General features: G+C 35.9%; 1 protein-coding gene across 3 annotated transcripts in view; it reads right to left on the bottom strand.

Moving 5' to 3' along the window:
* DMXL1 (Dmx like 1) overlaps positions 1-18,449 on the bottom strand; it is a 148,239-nt gene that overhangs the window by 13,412 nt on the left and 116,378 nt on the right. For 2 of the 3 annotated variants that reach the window (XM_056124859.1, XM_056124860.1), the window contains 5 exons: positions 17,986-18,046; positions 12,553-12,680; positions 6,839-6,931; positions 4,875-4,966; positions 3,151-3,203 (listed from right to left, as the gene is read on the bottom strand). In XM_056124859.1, coding sequence (XP_055980834.1) covers positions 3,151-3,203; positions 4,875-4,966; positions 6,839-6,931; positions 12,553-12,680; positions 17,986-18,046 — 427 coding nt within the window. Of the gene's footprint in view, positions 1-3,150; positions 3,204-4,874; positions 4,967-6,838; positions 6,932-12,552; positions 12,681-17,985; positions 18,047-18,449 lie in introns of those variants that run through there. The other variant, XR_008793898.1, reaches the window with a different exon arrangement.

Genomic DNA, 18,449 nt, shown 5'->3' with positions numbered 1-18,449 from the left:
GTCAAGAGAAAGACAAATACAGGACAGTCTCACACATATGTGAGGTATGAAAGAACAAAGGAAAGAGATGAAAGCAAATGGAAACAAACCACTGGACTCTGACCCTAGAAATGAGCTTGGAGGCAAAGACAGAAGAAAAGTGGGACAAGCTCCAGGGATGGTGGTGAAGGAATATTGGTAGTTCAGTATAAAGTATGATGTGATTAATATGTATTTTGAGGAATTGTGAAACTGTACCTCTAAACTAGTCATGCAAACCAACGTGATCTCAACTAAAAAAATTACAATTAAATTATGGGCTGGAGCGATAGCACAGCGGGTAGGGCATTTGCCTTGCATGCGGCTGACACGGCTGACCTGAGTTCGATTCATCCGCCCCTCTTGGAGAGCCCGACAAGCTACCGAGAGTATCTCGCCCGCACGGCAAAGCCTGGCAAGCTACCCGTGATGTATTCGGTATGCCAAACACAGTAACAAGTCTCATGATGGAGACGTTAATGGGGCCGCTCAAGCAAATCGATGAAACAATGGGAGGACAGTGACAGTGAATGCTTCAAGAACATTCTTATGGAAGAATTCCTGTAGGCAGATTCTTTCATTTTACTTGTGTGTATTTGCAAAAATATATACTGCTGAATCACTTAGGTGTATATTTAATTTTATTAATTAAAAAAAACTATCAATTTTTTCAAGTGGTTGTTCCATTTTATACTTCTATCAGCATGCATGAGAGTTTCTTTTTCTACATCCTCACCAATTTTTGATATTCTAGAATCTTCCATTTCATTTTCTGTTTTTCCTTTTTGGACCACACCCGGCAGTGCTTAGGGCTTACTCTTGGCTCTGCACTTAGGAATCACTGGGCTGAGAGGACCATATGTGGTGCCAGGGATCGAACCAGGGTCAGCCACAGGCAAGGAAGTACCCTACCCACTGTACTATTGCTCCAGCCCTGAATTTTTCATTTTAGCCATATCAATGTATAGAGAGGTATTTTATAGAAAATTTAGCTGTTTTTCCTGATGATACTTATTATTGAGCAACTTTTCATATATTTATTCATATACTGAACTTCTGGTGGTATAAAAGCACATTATCAAATCCAATGTCAAGCAGGTTTTCTATATTTTCCTCATAAACCTTGTTTTCTATTTTATATGTAGGTCTATTAGCCATTTAAAATTAATTTTTGTAAAAGAAGTGAGTTTATTCCTAGGTTCATTTCCCCCCCCTCTATTGTCATTTTACTAGCATAGAACTATTTATTTAATTCCATTGAAATAAACTGTTTTGTTTCTTGATTTCTGGGTCACATGTGGTAGTGTTCAAGTACTACTTCTGGTTCAGTGTTTGGAGGTTTCTCATGTGGTAATGGGAACTGAGCTGGGACCTCCCACATACAAAGACTGTACTCCAGTCCACTAAGCTATATCACTCTCCTCTTCCAATGAGATATTTTTGCATGTGTGGATCTATTACTGAATTCTCTAATGCTGTTCCATGATCTGTACTGAATCTACTTTTGTCCCCCAGTGCCAAGGGTTGAACTAAGAGCCTCACAAATGTGTTAAGTTTTCTACTGCTCAGTTATGTCCCTTTACCAAAACTTTATTTATTTATTTATTTACTTATTTATTTATTTTTGCTTTTTGGGTCACACCCGGCAATGCTCAGGGGTTACTCCTGGCTCTGCACTCAGGAATTACTCCTGGCGGTGCTCAGGGGACCATATGGGATGCTGCGATTTGAACCCAGGTTGGCTGCGTGCAAGGCAAATGCCCTACCCACTGTGCTATAGCTCCAGCCCCAACTTTTTTTATTTTTAAGGGTCACTCACAAAAGTGCTTGGGATAACCTCCAGGACTACTCCAGCAATGCTTGGCCACCAGCATGGGTCTGAAAACTGTACTATACTTAATTCTATAACACAGTATTATAAAAATATTTTTCCTAGGTCAGGTAGAATGAGTCCTCCACATCCAAGTATTCAGAATCCTATGTCCACTGTACTTCTTTAAACTTAGTTATTGGTATATACAAAACAGCTTTCTGGGATTCTGATTAGGACTGGGCTGTACCTGTGAAGTTGGGAAAACTGACATCATAATAATATTGAGTTTTCCAGCTGTGTATGTGAACTAGCTCTCCATTTTTAAAAGCCTATAAATTTCTATAAAAGTCATAAAATCTTCTCTAAGTTTTTGTAATGTTCCAAAACATATCATATTGTTAGATTTGTGGCTCATTATTTAATTATTTTGGGTGTTATTATAAATGGAAGCTTATTATTTTTAATGGAGGAGTTGGGCTGTATCCAGTGGTGCTCAGGAATGATCCTTGATAGTGCTTGGGGTGGGCCCCATACAAGGTGCAAAGGATTAGAACTAGGGTTAACAGGGTGCAAGACAAGTACCTATACTACCTTTCTAGTCCAATTGTCAGTTTTTATATTTCAAATTCCAGTTGTTCACTGATGGGATGCAGAAAAAACAACAGTTTTGTATGACATTTCATTATGTAATCTTGCCATACTAACCACAAGTTTCACAGTTTCTTATTTGAAGATTCTTTTGGGCTTGTTATACAATTTTGTGCTTTGTGAATAAATCCAATTTTTCTTCTTTTCTTCCAATACTTTTTTATTCCCTTTTACTCTCTTATTGCATTGTCAGGATTTCAAGTAGAATGCTAAATAGGCATAGTGACATAGAACATAATAGAACATGTTCACTATGATGACCCGTGGCTATAATATCCAAAGTAAAAAGAAATGATATTATCTATGTATTACTTTATCTTCACCAAGGTTTCATGAAGATGTATTGTTCTGCTCTCAAGTTCTATCACCATGGGAGTATGTGTCACAGGCAAGGAATTATGTCATTAAGAAAAATTCATTTAGTGGCTGGAGAGATAGTACCATGGATAAGGTGCTTGCCCTGCACATGGTTGATTTAGGTTTGATCCTGGTCATCCCTTCTGATCTCCTGAGCACCATCATAAGTGATTACTAAGTGCAAAGCCAGAAGTATCCCCTGAGCATTGCTGGGTAAAGTCCCGGGAAAAAAATCCAAAAATCCAACAAAATTTATTAAAATAAGTCATAAATTCCTTTCTTTCAAAGTTTACAATTTTGTTTTCAAAACTTACCATGGACTAAACTATTGGCAGGTGCTACCAGAGTATCCCACAAACATACATTTCTGAAAGAAAATAAAAAACATTGATACTTCTTGAATGACACACAAAATTTAACAGAATATAAGGTGAAAATGTCCAATGTAGTTATGTAACATTGAAATAAATTTACAAATACTGTATATATATATATAATATATGAAGCCTAAAATGAGAAGTACTTTCCAAGTTCACTTTTTTAATGTGATTTGAAGTGATATACACAAATAGCAAAATACACTGGATTTTAAGAAGAAAATTATTTCTATTATGAATGGGAGGAGCTATAATATACAGTAAGAAGATGGGCTGAAAATTCTATTCTTCTACAGACTCATTTATATTATAAAGGGAGGCTTCAGTTCAATATCCTCATAGCAACACACATGGCTCAAAGGGGTGGTCATATGCTGACCTTTGGTTTTGCATGGTTCCACTGAACCCACAAAGACCATCTTACTGGGCCAAAACACTAAACTGTCAGACCAGCACTGTCAGTCTAAAGAGTTCCTTCACTTCCCAGACCTCCCTTCTACTCCCATACCCCACCAAGCACTGCTAGGTTTGGTGCCTGTTTTCAAAATGTTAGCATATTCAGTAGGTACCGATCTCAAATTCAGTGGTATAAGTCAGAGTGGGGATGTGAAGATGGAGGCAGCAGGACAACATTTACTTGTACACATAACACTGTACTCGTGGGGAATAAAGTTTCTACTAATATAAAACTTCTGAGTTTCTTGATTTCTTCTTGCTAAACTGCAATACTTACCAAATAGGGCCATCGTGATTAAAAAGTATAGCTAATAAATAGCAGGGGTCCATTTTACCTCAAATTTTCTTAAGACAAAGTAATGTTTGTGGTTCATACTTCTGATGTTCAGGGGCTATGTCCCAGCTTGGTACTTATGGGTTGCTCCCAGCAGTGCTCAGGGGACCATGTAATGTCAGGGATAGAATTTAAGCCCTCTACATGCAAGGCATGCTCTCAGTTCTTTGAGCTATCTCTCTATCTCAAATAAAGGGAATTATGTAAAGATAAATTCATTCCACTAAGAAAAATACTTTTCTCCTAGTTTTACCATTTAGAATATAAAAAAATACAGAAGGAATGGATAGTGTTAAATGGCACAAGGATTTCTTTAGCTCTGTAACTAGAGCAACAAACATGTAAGATTCTACTTTTCAAACTATGGGTTGTGACCTCATATGGTTCTTGTAACTAAATGTGGGGGTCAGCGAAAAATTTTTTTTAAATAAATTTATGATTTATTATCAGCAAATTCTTTATTTGAATACCTTTTATATTTTCTCTTTTGTTTTGGGGCCGCATCTAGTAATACGTAGGGCTTACTTCTGACTCCACTCAGGGATTACTCCTGGTGGGCATGGGGGACCATGTGAGGTAGTGGAGACTGAACATGGGTTAACCTCATGCAAAGCCAAGTGGCTTATCCACTGATCTATCCCTCCAGTTCCATATATATTTTACATTACCCGAGATCATGTAAAAATTTCTTGGGTGAAAAGGGGTAGTGAGAGAAAAAGTTTACAAAGCACTGCTTTAAGGCACAAGTCTTTTCAATAAAAAGTACAAAAGGAGTAATTATTAAACTTACCTGAAATCAATGACATAAAGCAAATAAAAAATGAAGCTAATTATACAAAACACATTTGAATTTTCATTTATAATCTCTTACCTATTATCAGTTGAAAGACCAGCAGTAGCTATCAAAGAGGAAGAACCAACGAAGACAAAGTCATTGGCTGTTTTGTTATGACACTGCCAGGTCTGGAATGGTTATAAACAACAAATAATATTGTTGTCACTAACAATTTTGTAACAGGTGACTTGATTAAAAAAAAATAAACATGGCTAATTTGAATTCTTGTGTCTCCTCTCTCAAACGTTTAAAAATGTTGCAAGAGCAAAACAAAAAACTCATATAGCCTTTGCCTAAACTGTAACATTTTGCCATTTTGCCTCTTCTTATATAACACCAGACATAGACACACAGACAGACAGACAGACAGACAGACACACACACACACACACACACACACGGGCATGGACACATGAACACACACACACACACACACACACGGGCATGGACACATGAACACACACACACACACACTTCTGAATCCTTTAAATAAACAGCGTATTTTGGGAGCCTGAGAAATAATATAGTGGGCAGGGTACTTTGGCTTGCACGTTGCTTGACCTGAGTTCCATCCCTGGCATCCCATATGGTCCCTCAAGTACCACCAGGAATAACCCCTGAGCACTGCCAGATGCAGCCCCCAAACCAAAAACCAACCAACCAAACAACAACCCCCCTCCACATACAGACAAAAAAACAAAAACAAAACCCAAAAAATCCCTAAATAAAACAAAAAAAGAAATTGTATATATTTCATAATGCTTTGCAAGGACCTTTTGTTTTCTTGGACTACTATTCAAAGGAGAAAAAGAAGATTAAACTCCTTTAGAATATTATTAAAAAATCTGTCAGAGAAATTAAGACTTTAGATTATCTCAGACGTGGGGCTGGAGAGATAGCACAGTGGGTAGGGTGTTTGCCTTGCACGCGGCCAACCTGGGTTCGATTCCCAGCATCCCATATGGTCCCCAGAGCACCGCCAGGAGTAACCCCTGTGCATCGCCAGGTGTGACCCAAAAAGCAAAAAAAAAAAAAAAAAAAAAGATTATCTCAGACTTAAAGATTTAATCAATTATAAAAACTCCCAAGTTAAATTTGAATGATCCTCTTCAATAAAAAAGGAATTTTTAAGAATGTCAAAATTAAATAACAATACTCCTACATAAAAAAAGAATGTCAAAATTATGATAAGAAAGTATTTCCTTTGAGTCACTTCCACAATTCCCACCCCCTCACAAGAGCTGTGCTAGATGATGTCCTTAAAACAAAACAAAATGTACTTTAATTCCCTAGAAGCAAACAGTATACATTTAAATTTCTTTCTTTTAAGTTAACAAAAGGAAGTATTTTTAGAATAAATGAACTTGTATATTAAAATTATTGGCTCAATGAAGAGGGAAACAAATACTCTTTCAATGTACCCCAACTTTTTCTTAACCCTAGCATTTACATGGAATTAATTACCAAAACCTTAATATATATAACTTTTTCTTGATAGTTATTGTACAGTCCTATAAAGAACTTTCCTAAAGAAAGTCAAATAACAATTTTTAGCTACTGAGGATTTATTCAGTCTGTACAGTCACATAAAGAGATGGATATTGTTTTTAAAGAGATGGACAAGGAAAGTACAGTATTATCTATAAAATAGTCCTTGTACTCCATAGTTCATAAAGGTAATTGCAGGAAAAACAACCAGATGCATTGGTCTATTTATCATTCTTTTTCAGTATAATACCCACTGGAGCTTAGTAAGGTTGCAGAAAACCTCAGCTGCTAGGAGACCGCCTGGGTTGATGGAAAGTACCCAGGTTTAAGGATTACTAAATCTCATAAATTTCACATAATGAAATAACAAAAGTTAATTTAAAGTGAGAAAATACAGAGTACTAGGTTAACTTTATTTATTGTAGTTAGTATTTCTTGCCTAAAAAGATATTCTTGGATTCTCTAACATAACAATTTAAAAATAAGTTTAAAGTTTGGAATTCTTAACTTACCAGGTATGGTTTTGGCAAACTTCCAGCAATAGGACAACATTTCCAGTTCGTTTGATATAAACTTAAATATCCATCAGCATCAACTATTCCGAACTAAGAAGGAAAAAGAGATAAAAGTTTTTTAAAATAAATACAAAAACAGAAGCATGTATTTATTATTACCCTCACCATAAGTCCCATATTTTGACTGTTACATGTTTGATTTACAAACTCTGATATTTTGCTTCACTGATGCATAGTTTTAGTCTACAAAAACATTTAGCTAGGGTTTAAAAACATTTTTAGGGGGCTTTGGATATGGCTCAGCAGTGGCACTTATTCTTCACATGTGTGAGGTCCTGGGTTGATCTCTGGCAATGCCCCCGCAAAGTCCCAATGTGGACATAAAGAAAAAAAAGCATCAGATATTCATATAAGTGTGCTAACAATCAGCACAGTAGGCCTCCTTTTTAATTGTTTCAAAAACAGAATAATAAATTTATTCATACATATAACAAAGTCAAAAGCATTATGAACTATTGTTAAAAATATTGTTCACTTTGAAAAAACAAAGTTATAAATGCAAAAGTTATTATATACCCTTAAAAGTAATATAGCTTATTACACAAAAAAAGAATACATAATTATAGAATAGAAAAGAAAATAAATATTTACTCTGGATTCTTGTACTCTCCCACCTCCAGAGCTAACAAGTGATAATAATTTGATAAGGATACTCTTTCTCAGGGGCTGGAGTGGGTAAGGCGTTTGCCTTGCACGCAGTCAACATGGCCGACCCGAGTTCGATTTCTCCGCCCCTCTCGGAGAGCCCGGCCAGCTACCGAGAGTATCTCGCCCACAGGCAAGGCCTGGAAACCTCCCCGTGATGTATTCGATATGCCAAACACAGTAACAACAAAGTCTCACGATGGAGACGTTACTGGGCTTGCCCAAGAAAATCAATGAACAACGGGAGAACAGTGACTCTTTCTCAGACTTGCTTTATGAGTGTTTTAATCACTCACATATACCAACATATCTTTTTAAAAAATGGGATCAAAATAAATTATACAGCTCTACAATTACATTTTTGATATACAAATCACCCACCTTTCCATATTAAGACATATAACTCTACTTTATTCTTATGCTGTGTAGTATTGCACTAGTTTTGCACGTTTTCATTTTCTTTGTTTTTGGGTTACACCTGGTAATGCTCAGGGGTTACTCCTGGCTCTGCACTCAAAATGACCCTTGGAGGTACTTGGGGAACCAAATGGGATGCCCGGGATCAAACCCAGGTTGGCCTTGTGCAAGGCAAGTGCTCTACCCACGGTACTATTGTTTTGGCCCTAGTTAACTACTTATACGCAATTTCCAATTTTCCCTATTACAAATAAATGTTGCTTTGAATACTAATTTGCATATATTTTTCTCTATATTGGATAGGCACTAATGGGAAAGCTTTGTCAAGAGCATCATCTAAGATTGGCAGATGAGGGTTGGAGAGGTAATATAGAAAGGTTTAATACCCTTACACTGCATATGGTGGTCCTTGCCCTGGCAGAGTGATCCTTGAGTTAAGAAATTAGAAAGAAGGCTAGACACTGATAGGTGTGGCCCATAAACAAAAAAAGTAAATGAAGAAAGATTAGTAGATGAAGGCAAAATTAAATCCTAAATTGTACTATCAATTACACATCCATTTTTCTTATACAATGCATAATATTAAGTTTTAAGTATTTACTAGAAACATATTTTATTATCATTGAATTTTTAATTATTAATTTAATTTGGGGGACAGGAGTTCAGGCCACATCTGGCAGTGCTCAGGCTCAGGGCTTACTCTAGTTCTATTTCTAGGGATCACTCTTGGTTGTATTAAGAAAACTGTAAGTGCTGCTGGGCATCAAACCAGAACAGACTGCAAGTAAGGCAAAAGAGTCCTGTACTATCCCTTATCTAAGATATTTTCTTAAGCACCATTGCTTACAATATTGTTAACAGTATTTTTTCAGATATAAAATCTTGCTATGGCACATCCGTCAGCTTCCCTCTACCAATGTTTCTTCATCTAAGGATGCATTTAAATATGCATTTCTTCAATTATTCACTGGCTGTATTTGTTAGAGATATATTTCCAGGACCTACTCTTTTTATTACTCACAAGATGCTTTTTGAAGTAGATTTAGAAAAAAAGGCATATAGTATGTTTTTCATTCTGTGTATATTGCTGCATACTTAAGACAGCAATTGCCATCAAAGTTGAACAAAAGACCCTGGCTCATACTTTCTATTCCTGTATATCAGAATTTTATGAATACTGTTCTTCAATTTGTAACTTTTATTTTTTAAAAACTGAAATAACATTTGATTATAAGGTATAAGCCTTATAACATTATAAGGCTGGAGTGACGCACAGCAGGTAGGGCGTTTGCCTTGCACACAACTGACTCGGCCGACCTGGGTTCGATTCCTCCACCCCTCTCGGAGCCCGGCAAGCTACCGAGAGTATCTTGCCCTCAAGGCAAAGCCTGGCAGCTATCCATGATGTATTCGATATGCCAAACACAGTAACAATAAGTCTCACAATGGAGATGTTACTGGGCCCGCTCGAGCAAATCGATGAACAACAGGAGGACAGTGCTATAAGGTATCCACTATTAAAATCAATATGTATATACACTAAACACTATATTAAGTTTACCACTGAAAATCTAATTCTGTTCTTCAGCATACATTAAAAAAAAAAATTTTTTTTTTTAAATCACACCAGGTGATGCTCAGAGGTTAACTTATGGCAGTGCTTGGGGGAACACATGGGATGGGGGTGGGGCTGACCATGCACAAGACAAACATTCTACCTGCACTGCCCCCTCTTAAGTATACATTTGTTATTCTCTATGTCTCAATTTACCTTCCCCTCTTCCATTTTTCCTTTCGATAACTACCTATATACCCAAGTAAGTAAATGCCATTAGTCTGATCAGGGTACAGACAGGTTTAAGCAACGATTTTTACTCCTCCCCCTTTTAAATAGAAGCTTTTTTTTGGCGGGGGGGGGGGGTCATGACACCCAACAAACTAGAACTCAGTCCTAGTGGGGTTCAGGGGAACATATGGGGTGATAGGGATGGAATCCTGGCTGACCTGCAAGGCACGTAAAGGAAGCACCTTCCTTCATGCCATCATTCTGACTGCCTAAGTAGAAACTTTTTACCCATATATATATTTTTTTAAATCAGTGTATCTAAGAATATACTGTTTCTCAATAAATATGCGTAGTATTTGATAGAACTTTGAAATTTTTTTCTTTCTACTTTGGAGATATTTTAAATTTTAATTATTCCTTTGAAGAGAACATTCATCTTCCATTATTTTAAAAATGAATTTTCCTAGACCTAGTTCAAATTAATTATTTTCATCATGAAATATTTTTCCTAAGTTATACTTTCCAATCACAAACTCAATTTTTCTTTTTTCTCGGGTGGGGGGCACACCCAGTGGTATTTGGAGCTGCTCCTCTCTCTTTTGGCAGAGGGAGTTGCTTCTGGCAGTGCTGTTGTATGCATGCAGGAACCAAGTAGAGCCTTCCTGGATCAAACCAGGACCTTCCACATATAAAAGGTTGCATGGCATACACTCAGCCTATTACATATATATTTAAATTTTATTTATCTTTTGCTTTTTTGGGATCACACCCAGCAATGCTCTAGGTGTTACTCCTGGCGGTGCTTGGGGAACCATATGGGATGCCGGGGATTGAACCCAGGTCGCCTGCATGCAAGGCAAATGCCCTACCCGCTGTACAATCACTCTGGCCCTCCATTATATTTCTAGCCCCACAAATTTGATTTTTAAACATTTACGTCCCACTATTCATTCTTTATAATTAGTACTTCCTTTAACACAAGTTTTAGGAATTTCATGTTTTAAATTTCCAATAATTTTTTTTGGACTTCTGTAGTTTTTGTTTCATAGTAGCCCGATCTGTTACTATTTTAGAGTGAAGTATCTTGCTGAATCTGCAGAAATGTTTCTCACAGATCATTAATATTCTGCTAAATGCTCCCTTTTAAGCTGTTTAACTAGAATCCTCAAAAATATCTGTCTGTCCTTCATGACTGGCAAATGTATTAATTGATAGAGTACAGATCATCTATTTGATGCTTGTTGTGAAACAGTATAGGTTATCTATTCCTTTTACCACGGGAGACTTCCCTACATGAGACAGTAACCTTAAAGGTTATGCTATTGAGCTTCAACAGGTTAAAGTGAATGATGAGTAAGCTAGTTGCCTCTGAAACATTTGAAGGCAAATAGTGAATAATATTTTGCTGGGCCTTAAAAGACTATATGTGGAAAGTTATAGTAAATAGCATAATTCAGAAAGTTCTTGAATATAACACTGTGAGAATCTAGGGTTCAAATACAATAAAAAGTCTTGCAGTTTTCTTAGAAAGTATAGTATCTCATTTATAATATAGTTATAAAACTTGTCATATAACTTTGTTGGCAACACAAAGGACATACTACAGATACAAGGATGGAGGCATACACATTAGGACCAATTAGTGAGAAGCAAGGTGGAAAATCGTGAGCACTTAACTATTGACAGATCCAACAAAAATACAGTAGAATTCTAAATGCTTCTAGATTACATTTCTTGAATTTCCCATTAAGTAGCATAAAACACAGCTACCAGTGTTAAGAAATAATTTATCTTCAGAATTATTTTAAACAACATGAAAACATTATCATTAACTTTTGGGAAATAGTAACAGAGCTACTCAGTGATAAATAAAGCTGAAAAAAGCTGATGCATCAAGTTATGATACAAGTTAGTCATGAGTAGAACTCAAGCTTTGGCAACTGAGAGAAAAGGAAAGCAAGAACTATCATACACCTATGTGAATGGTTTTTATTTTACTTTAATTCTCATAATCATAATTTTTAAAAGATGAAAGATGGATATTCTATGGAGTTATATTCTTATTTATCAGACACGAGAGCAGTCTCATAAACTCATTCTCCTTAATGTCTGAATGTTTTTAAAGCATTCATGTATGGCCTGCATATGAAGATCAGACTGATTTTCCTCTTCTATGTTTTAAGTGCTAGAGGCAGAGAAAGGGAACAAGGAGAGTTAGGATTGTAAGAAGTAAAGATAGAAAGGAATGTTATAGAGCAGGATTGACAAGTTATGAAAAATTCATATAGTAAAAATTTTAGGCTTTTCACTTATAAAGTGTTCTGAACATCTGCTGCTTAATGGATACTTTTAATCATGGAAAAGAAATAATGAATGAAGTAGCTGTATTCCAATAAACTTTATGAAACAGGTGGCTAGGCTAATAGTCTTTCTTCTCAAAACTATATTATATGTTAAACTAAAGCGAGTTCCTGGTTAAAATGCAACTGTTAACTTAGTAGGTCTAGAGTGAAGCCAATAATCTACATTTCTAGTAAACTCCCAGATGTTACTTGCTACCTGGTACAGCACTGACCATGTTCTCAGTAAGTTCTAGAGGATATAAAAATTGGAGTAGCTAATAAAGATTGTGAAATATAAAGCGTTCCTATAATCATTTGTTCTGAAGCATCATTTATGAATTTTAATGGTCATATATACAATGTCTTTACAGGAAGAATCAAATTTCAGTTCTCTTTAGGAATACATTAGTAATACCTGTAAATTCCCCAATTATTTCCCCATTGTCATTTTTATATACTACCTTATTTCCCTGATAGCTAAATCTCATTCTTGTAACTCTTGAATTGCCACCAGATCGAAAACAGGTTATTTGTTGAGAATGGCCCCATTCAAACATTCTGACACTTCCATCTTGAGCTCCTGTCAGATCTGCATTATAAAAGGGCAAAAATTGTACATTTATTTCAGGAATCTCTTGGAAAATTTTTTTTGATTCAATGTGAAAATATTTATAGAAGAAATACCTAAGAAATAAATCATAGTAAATTTACATGTAGTTACTTTTGCATAAAATTTCACTTGAATAATCTTAAACTTTAAATAGTTACATGATATAATATACTTTCATTTGACTGAGAATATATCCTTCACAGAGCATAGTAGAAGCAACTGAATCAGTACTCTATAAACTTTCTTTTCTTTTAAAATGGTATCCTTAATACCTGAATAGTCTTTAGCAAATAGTTTTTAGGATGATCACTGAACAAATTCTTGGTATTACTCAGAAGTTAGCTGGCTTTTTTTGTTTTTGTGTAACACCTGGCAGGACGCAGGGGTCACTCCTGGAAGTGTGCATGTGTTGTGTTGGGTGGGGGAGGGGGGGGAACAAGTGGTGCCAGGGAGAACCCAGGACTGTTATACGCAAAGCATGTGCTGAGCCATTTGAGACATCTCCCCAGCCCCCTAAAGTTAATTCTACTTGAGAGAGGAGGTGTTTAGCCACACCTGATGGTGTTCAGGACTTAACTCCTGCCTCAGTGTTTAGGGATTATTCTTGGCATGGTGTGGAGGGTGTAGGAGATTGAACCTGGGTCAGTCACATGCAAGACAAGTGCCCTACCAGCTGTACTATCTCTCTGGCCCCAAGCCTAATTTTATATTAAGTATCATTATCTATATCAATTTGGTATAGAGATAGTGAGAAACCATATTAGAGTATATGTCATCTGTCTCATATCTAGTCATATGCTAGTCAGCTGTCCTCATTCCTTACCAAACATCTTAAATAAAAGATTTGAAAATTTCTGGAATGTTTTAACAGCAGACTTGCAGATGAGGGTAGACAGAATTTCTTGAGACTTATGATTTTAACTCTTTCCTCTAACAGTCATGTTGAATTTAAAATATTAATTGGGTTAGTGTGTTTTAAAACAACTCAATTTTTTCCTATTATCTTCGCTTATTAAATCTATTTGAAAATAACCTCAACTATTAGCAGTTGACATATAAAATGCAATACAGCCTTTATAAATATGTATATGTGTGTGTGTGTGTGTGTGTGTGTGTGTATCCCTCCACTTGTAAGAGTGCTACATTTATAGTTAAGGAAAGGTTAAATGCAACTTTAACCTTAATGTGTTAATTTTTTTTTCAGGGTTCTAAAAGATAGAGCTCTCCTAGAGTTGGGAGCATAGCTCAAAGGACTGGAGGCCATGCACTGCATTTGCTAAGCCCAAAGTTTGATCACTAGTACTACCTGGGACCCCAGCACCTTGGTGGTCACTCTGATGGCTCACAGAACTAGTATAACAAAATAGTTCTGCCAGAATATCATAGGATGTGGCCTGTAGGTTTCTTGAGCACTGCTTAGAAATTCCACACAACACGTTTTCCTTTCTTAAAAAAAAAATAGAAAAAAGAAAGAAAGACAGAAAACCAATGTTGTGGGGTCACTCCCAGTGGTCCTGACAAGTGGTAGAGGAATACAGTGTGAGGGATTAAATCCAAGTCTGGCATAAGTAAGACATGTGCTCTGTCATGTGACCCACAATCCTGGTCCAGGGCTTTCCTTTTAAAAACATTTTTGTTTCTATTTAAATCCTATTCATTAATCTAACTTCTAAAAATTTCTTTGAAGTAGAAGTTACAAAGTAGTGGATTATAATGACTAAGATTTTTAAAATAGCTGCTCCAAAAGAAGGAGCTATTTTGAACTATGAGAAATGCAGAACAAGATTTTTTCTTTCATTTTTTATTATTTGTATTTTTGGTTTTTGGGTCACACCAAGCTGTGCTCAAGGCTTACTCCCTCTGCGCTCAGGGACCATTTCTAGAGGTGTTTGTGGGACTCCTGTGGGGTGCTCTGGACTGAATCTGAATCAACCATGTACAAGGCAAGTGCCTTAACTGCTGTACTGTAGTCTCTCTCCAGGGCCTAAAAAATGTTTTTAAAAATCCTTGTAACATCATTTTAAAAAATGTCTTATAACATCCCACCACATAAAACATTTGTATTGTTGAATTAAATTACTACCTTTTCTTTCTCTTTTTTATTGAGATAGTTACAAAGCTTTCATATTTGAACTTCAGTCATAAAATGATTGAACACCCATCCCTCCACCAGTACACATTCTCCACCACCAATGAATGTCCCAGTATACCCTCCACCCCCTTTACAAGCCTCCCCCTGCCTCCATAGCAAAGATTTTCCCCCATACTCTCTCTCTACTTTTGGGCATTATGGTTTGCAATACAGATACTGAGAGGCTATTATGTTTGGCCCTTTATCTACTTTCAGCATACCTCTCCCATCCCGAAGTATCCCTCCAACTATCAATGATGTAGTGATCCCTTCTCTGTTCCGTCAACCTTCTTCCCCAGCTCATGAGACAGGCTTCCAACGATGGAGCAATATTCCTGGCCCTTGTGTCTACTGTCCTTGGGTGTCAGTCTCATATGTTATTTTATATTCCACAAATGAGTGACGCCATTCTATGTCTGTCCCTCTCTTTCTGACTCATTTCACTTAGCATCATACTCTCCATGACCATCCATTTATAAGCAAATTTCATAATTTCATCTTTCCTAACAGCTGCATAGCATTCCACTGTTCTGGGAAAATTACTACCTTTTCACAACATAAAAAGACATACTGAAGGAAAAAAAATCCAAAAATTAATTTAATTAGCTTTTAATTTTGAAATCTCTTATCATGTAGATATGACAGATGGTTCTCTGAACAAGAACTTAACACAAGGCAGTACTTTGATATTACTTAATAATTTTTAAAATAAGTACATTCAATTGCCTTTGAAGTTAGGGACCTCTTTACTAAAATGAATGGGCTTGAGGTAGACAATATTACTTGGAAACTAGTCACCTAAATGCTTTGGATATTAAAAAAAAAGGGGGGGGACTCTTAAATATGTCAGAGATTCTTTCAAACCCAGCCACATACAATAAAGACAGATTTTAGCTTGCCAAAAACATTTTCTGCTATTGGATTAATAGTTAAGCTTTGTGCATAAAACACACTTAACTCCTTACTCTATATACTTCATGAATATTTCACTTCACATTAGATATAGGGATAGAAAATACATACTTCTATGGTTGAATAAATTAAAAGTAGAAAATAGTAGTTTTGGGGGGAGGAGGGGGCATACCCAGAAGAGCTCAGGGTGGTGGTGGTGCTTGGCTTTTGGCTATGTGCTTGGCAAGAGCTGTACTATTTCTCAAACTCCCAAAAGAGTAATTTTTTATTAATATTTTATGCTTTTAATATAAGCAACAAAAATGATATCTTCAAAGTATATAGCTCTTTTGAATCCTTTTATTGGAGATTGGTATATAACTTTAAAAATAGATTCTTAAAAACATTTATAACTGAGTAGAAAAGAACACTGGTTTTATCAACAGTATTTTATCTTAATTATCTCTCATAAAAGATGGTACTGTGCGGGACAGATAATACAGAAGGTAAGTATGGTCTTGCATGCAGCCTACCAGGGTTTAATCTTTGGCATTGCATATGGCAGAGTCTTATCAGGAGAGATCCCAGTGCATAGATCCAAGAGTAAACCCTGAGCACATTCAGGTGTGGCCCAAAACCAAACAAAAAGTAGCAAAAACTTACATGAATAGCTCTTATAGATATTCCACCTCTACATTCTTTGAAAGAATGTTTTGGGGCCAGAGAGATAGTACAGTGGGTAGGGTGTTTGTTTTCCATACAGCCAACTTGGGTTCAATCCCCAGCATCGTATTTGGTTCCCCGACTATGCCAGGAGTGATTCCTGAATGCAGAGCCAGAAGTAAGCCCCGAGCACCACCAGAATGGCCACAAAATAAGGCAAAACAACAACAAAAACAGTATTTCATTTTGGCATGATTTTATTATTCGGGAATGGAAATGCCTCTATTATAAATTTACATATTACAATCTTTAGCAACTCCAAATCCCCCAAATAAAATCAATTCATACCAAATATATAAAAAGGAAGAGCTATAATTCACATTATTTCTAGTTTTTCTTTCCTTTTTACTGGTAGAGGTGGATGGAGATCGTAACAAGGACCTTACAAATAGAAGACTAATGTACTACTGCTGAGTTACATCCCTGGCCCAATATGCACCTTGTGAAGGGCATAACTTAAAAACTGCATTAATAAAATACCTTATAATACTCACATACTAATGTTGATCAGCCCATTATTTAATTTTATAAAGTTTTGTGACTATTTTATCATCCTTTAAATATTTCCATTAAATTCCTTATTGATTATACTCTTTATTAAAGGAAAAAAACCCATGTGATTCCTACAGTGGTTAACTGAAAAGAAATAGATTCAGCTCAAGAATGTTCTAAATAACTACTTCTTTTCTTTACGTTTTTATTAAATCACTGTGAGACAGACCCTTACAAAGCTGTTTATGATTAGATTCAGTCCTACAGTACTCCAACACCCATCCCTCCACCAATGTACATTTACCAGCACCAGGGTCTCCAGAATCCCTCCCATCACTGCCCATCCGGCCTCTATGGCAGGCACTTTTCCTCCCTCCCTTGCATGCAGCCTACCCTCCCTCCCTCCCTTTCTCTTCTTTTTGGGCATTGTGATGAGCAATACTGATACTGAAAGGTTATCAAGAATATCCCTTTATCTACTTTTAAACCCTCAGATCTTGTCCAGTGTGATCATTCCCTGCTATTGTCACATGGTCTCTATCTTATCTACCCTCAGCCTCACACACATTTGTGGTTAGTTCCAACCATTGACTAGTCCTTCTAGTCCCTGTGTTACCTGCCATGGATTTTCTACCATATTAAATAATTATTTCTACTACTTCCTATTAGTGTGTCTGATAAAAGACAAAAAAACCTTTATCAAATACAAATTGATTTGCTAAGGCAATAAAGAGTCAAGATATGGTCCTAATCTATGATGGGACTCTATAATTAAAATAATCACAATCAACTAAAATTTAACACTGTGCAAGGAGTCCAGAGATGCTCAAAACCGAATATACAAACTTAGGAAAATGCAGTCAAAATGCTGAAAATATATTGTAATAAGTAATCCTCCTCTCTTAATTCTGGAAAATTTCTCTATTTTAAAATAATAAAGACTTTGAAAACATGTCTGCCAAAAAACAAGCAAACATCAACTATCTTTCAATTGAAAAAAAGTTTTCTTAAAGTTTCTTAAGTAACTGCTAAGCATTAGTAACTTACAGTAAGGAAGTGTTGGATGAGAAGTCATTCTTCGAACATTATTAATGGGTTTCTTAATCATCTGTTAACAAATGAAAGTCATTATTTTATATTTACAATAAAATTGTATTAAAATATGGCAGTGAATAAAGTAATGCTTATTTTTTTGTGATTTGAATATTTATGAATGCTAAAAAACCCTAAATACTTGATAAAAACTAAACATCACAATCCATCTTTCTTATGCTTACATTTACATATATGTTCTGTATATTGACTAGAACCTAAGAACAAATTTACCTCAGTAATTTAATCTTACCTCCTTTCTTGCCAATTCTTTTCCGATCCTATTAAGTTTACTGGAAAAATCCTGACTATTATAAAGATAAAATGGCAGCAGAATCATACAAAATCATAAAAAAAAGTGAACACAAAAGTGTATAAACTTTGATAGTTTGGAACTATTTTGTTTACATATTTTTATT

This window comes from Sorex fumeus, unplaced genomic scaffold (genome assembly GCF_029834395.1).
Source record: "Sorex fumeus unplaced genomic scaffold, SorFum_2.1 ptg000051l, whole genome shotgun sequence".
Taxonomy (NCBI): Eukaryota; Metazoa; Chordata; class Mammalia; order Eulipotyphla; family Soricidae; genus Sorex; species Sorex fumeus.
This window is presented reverse-complemented; position numbering and strand designations above follow the sequence as displayed.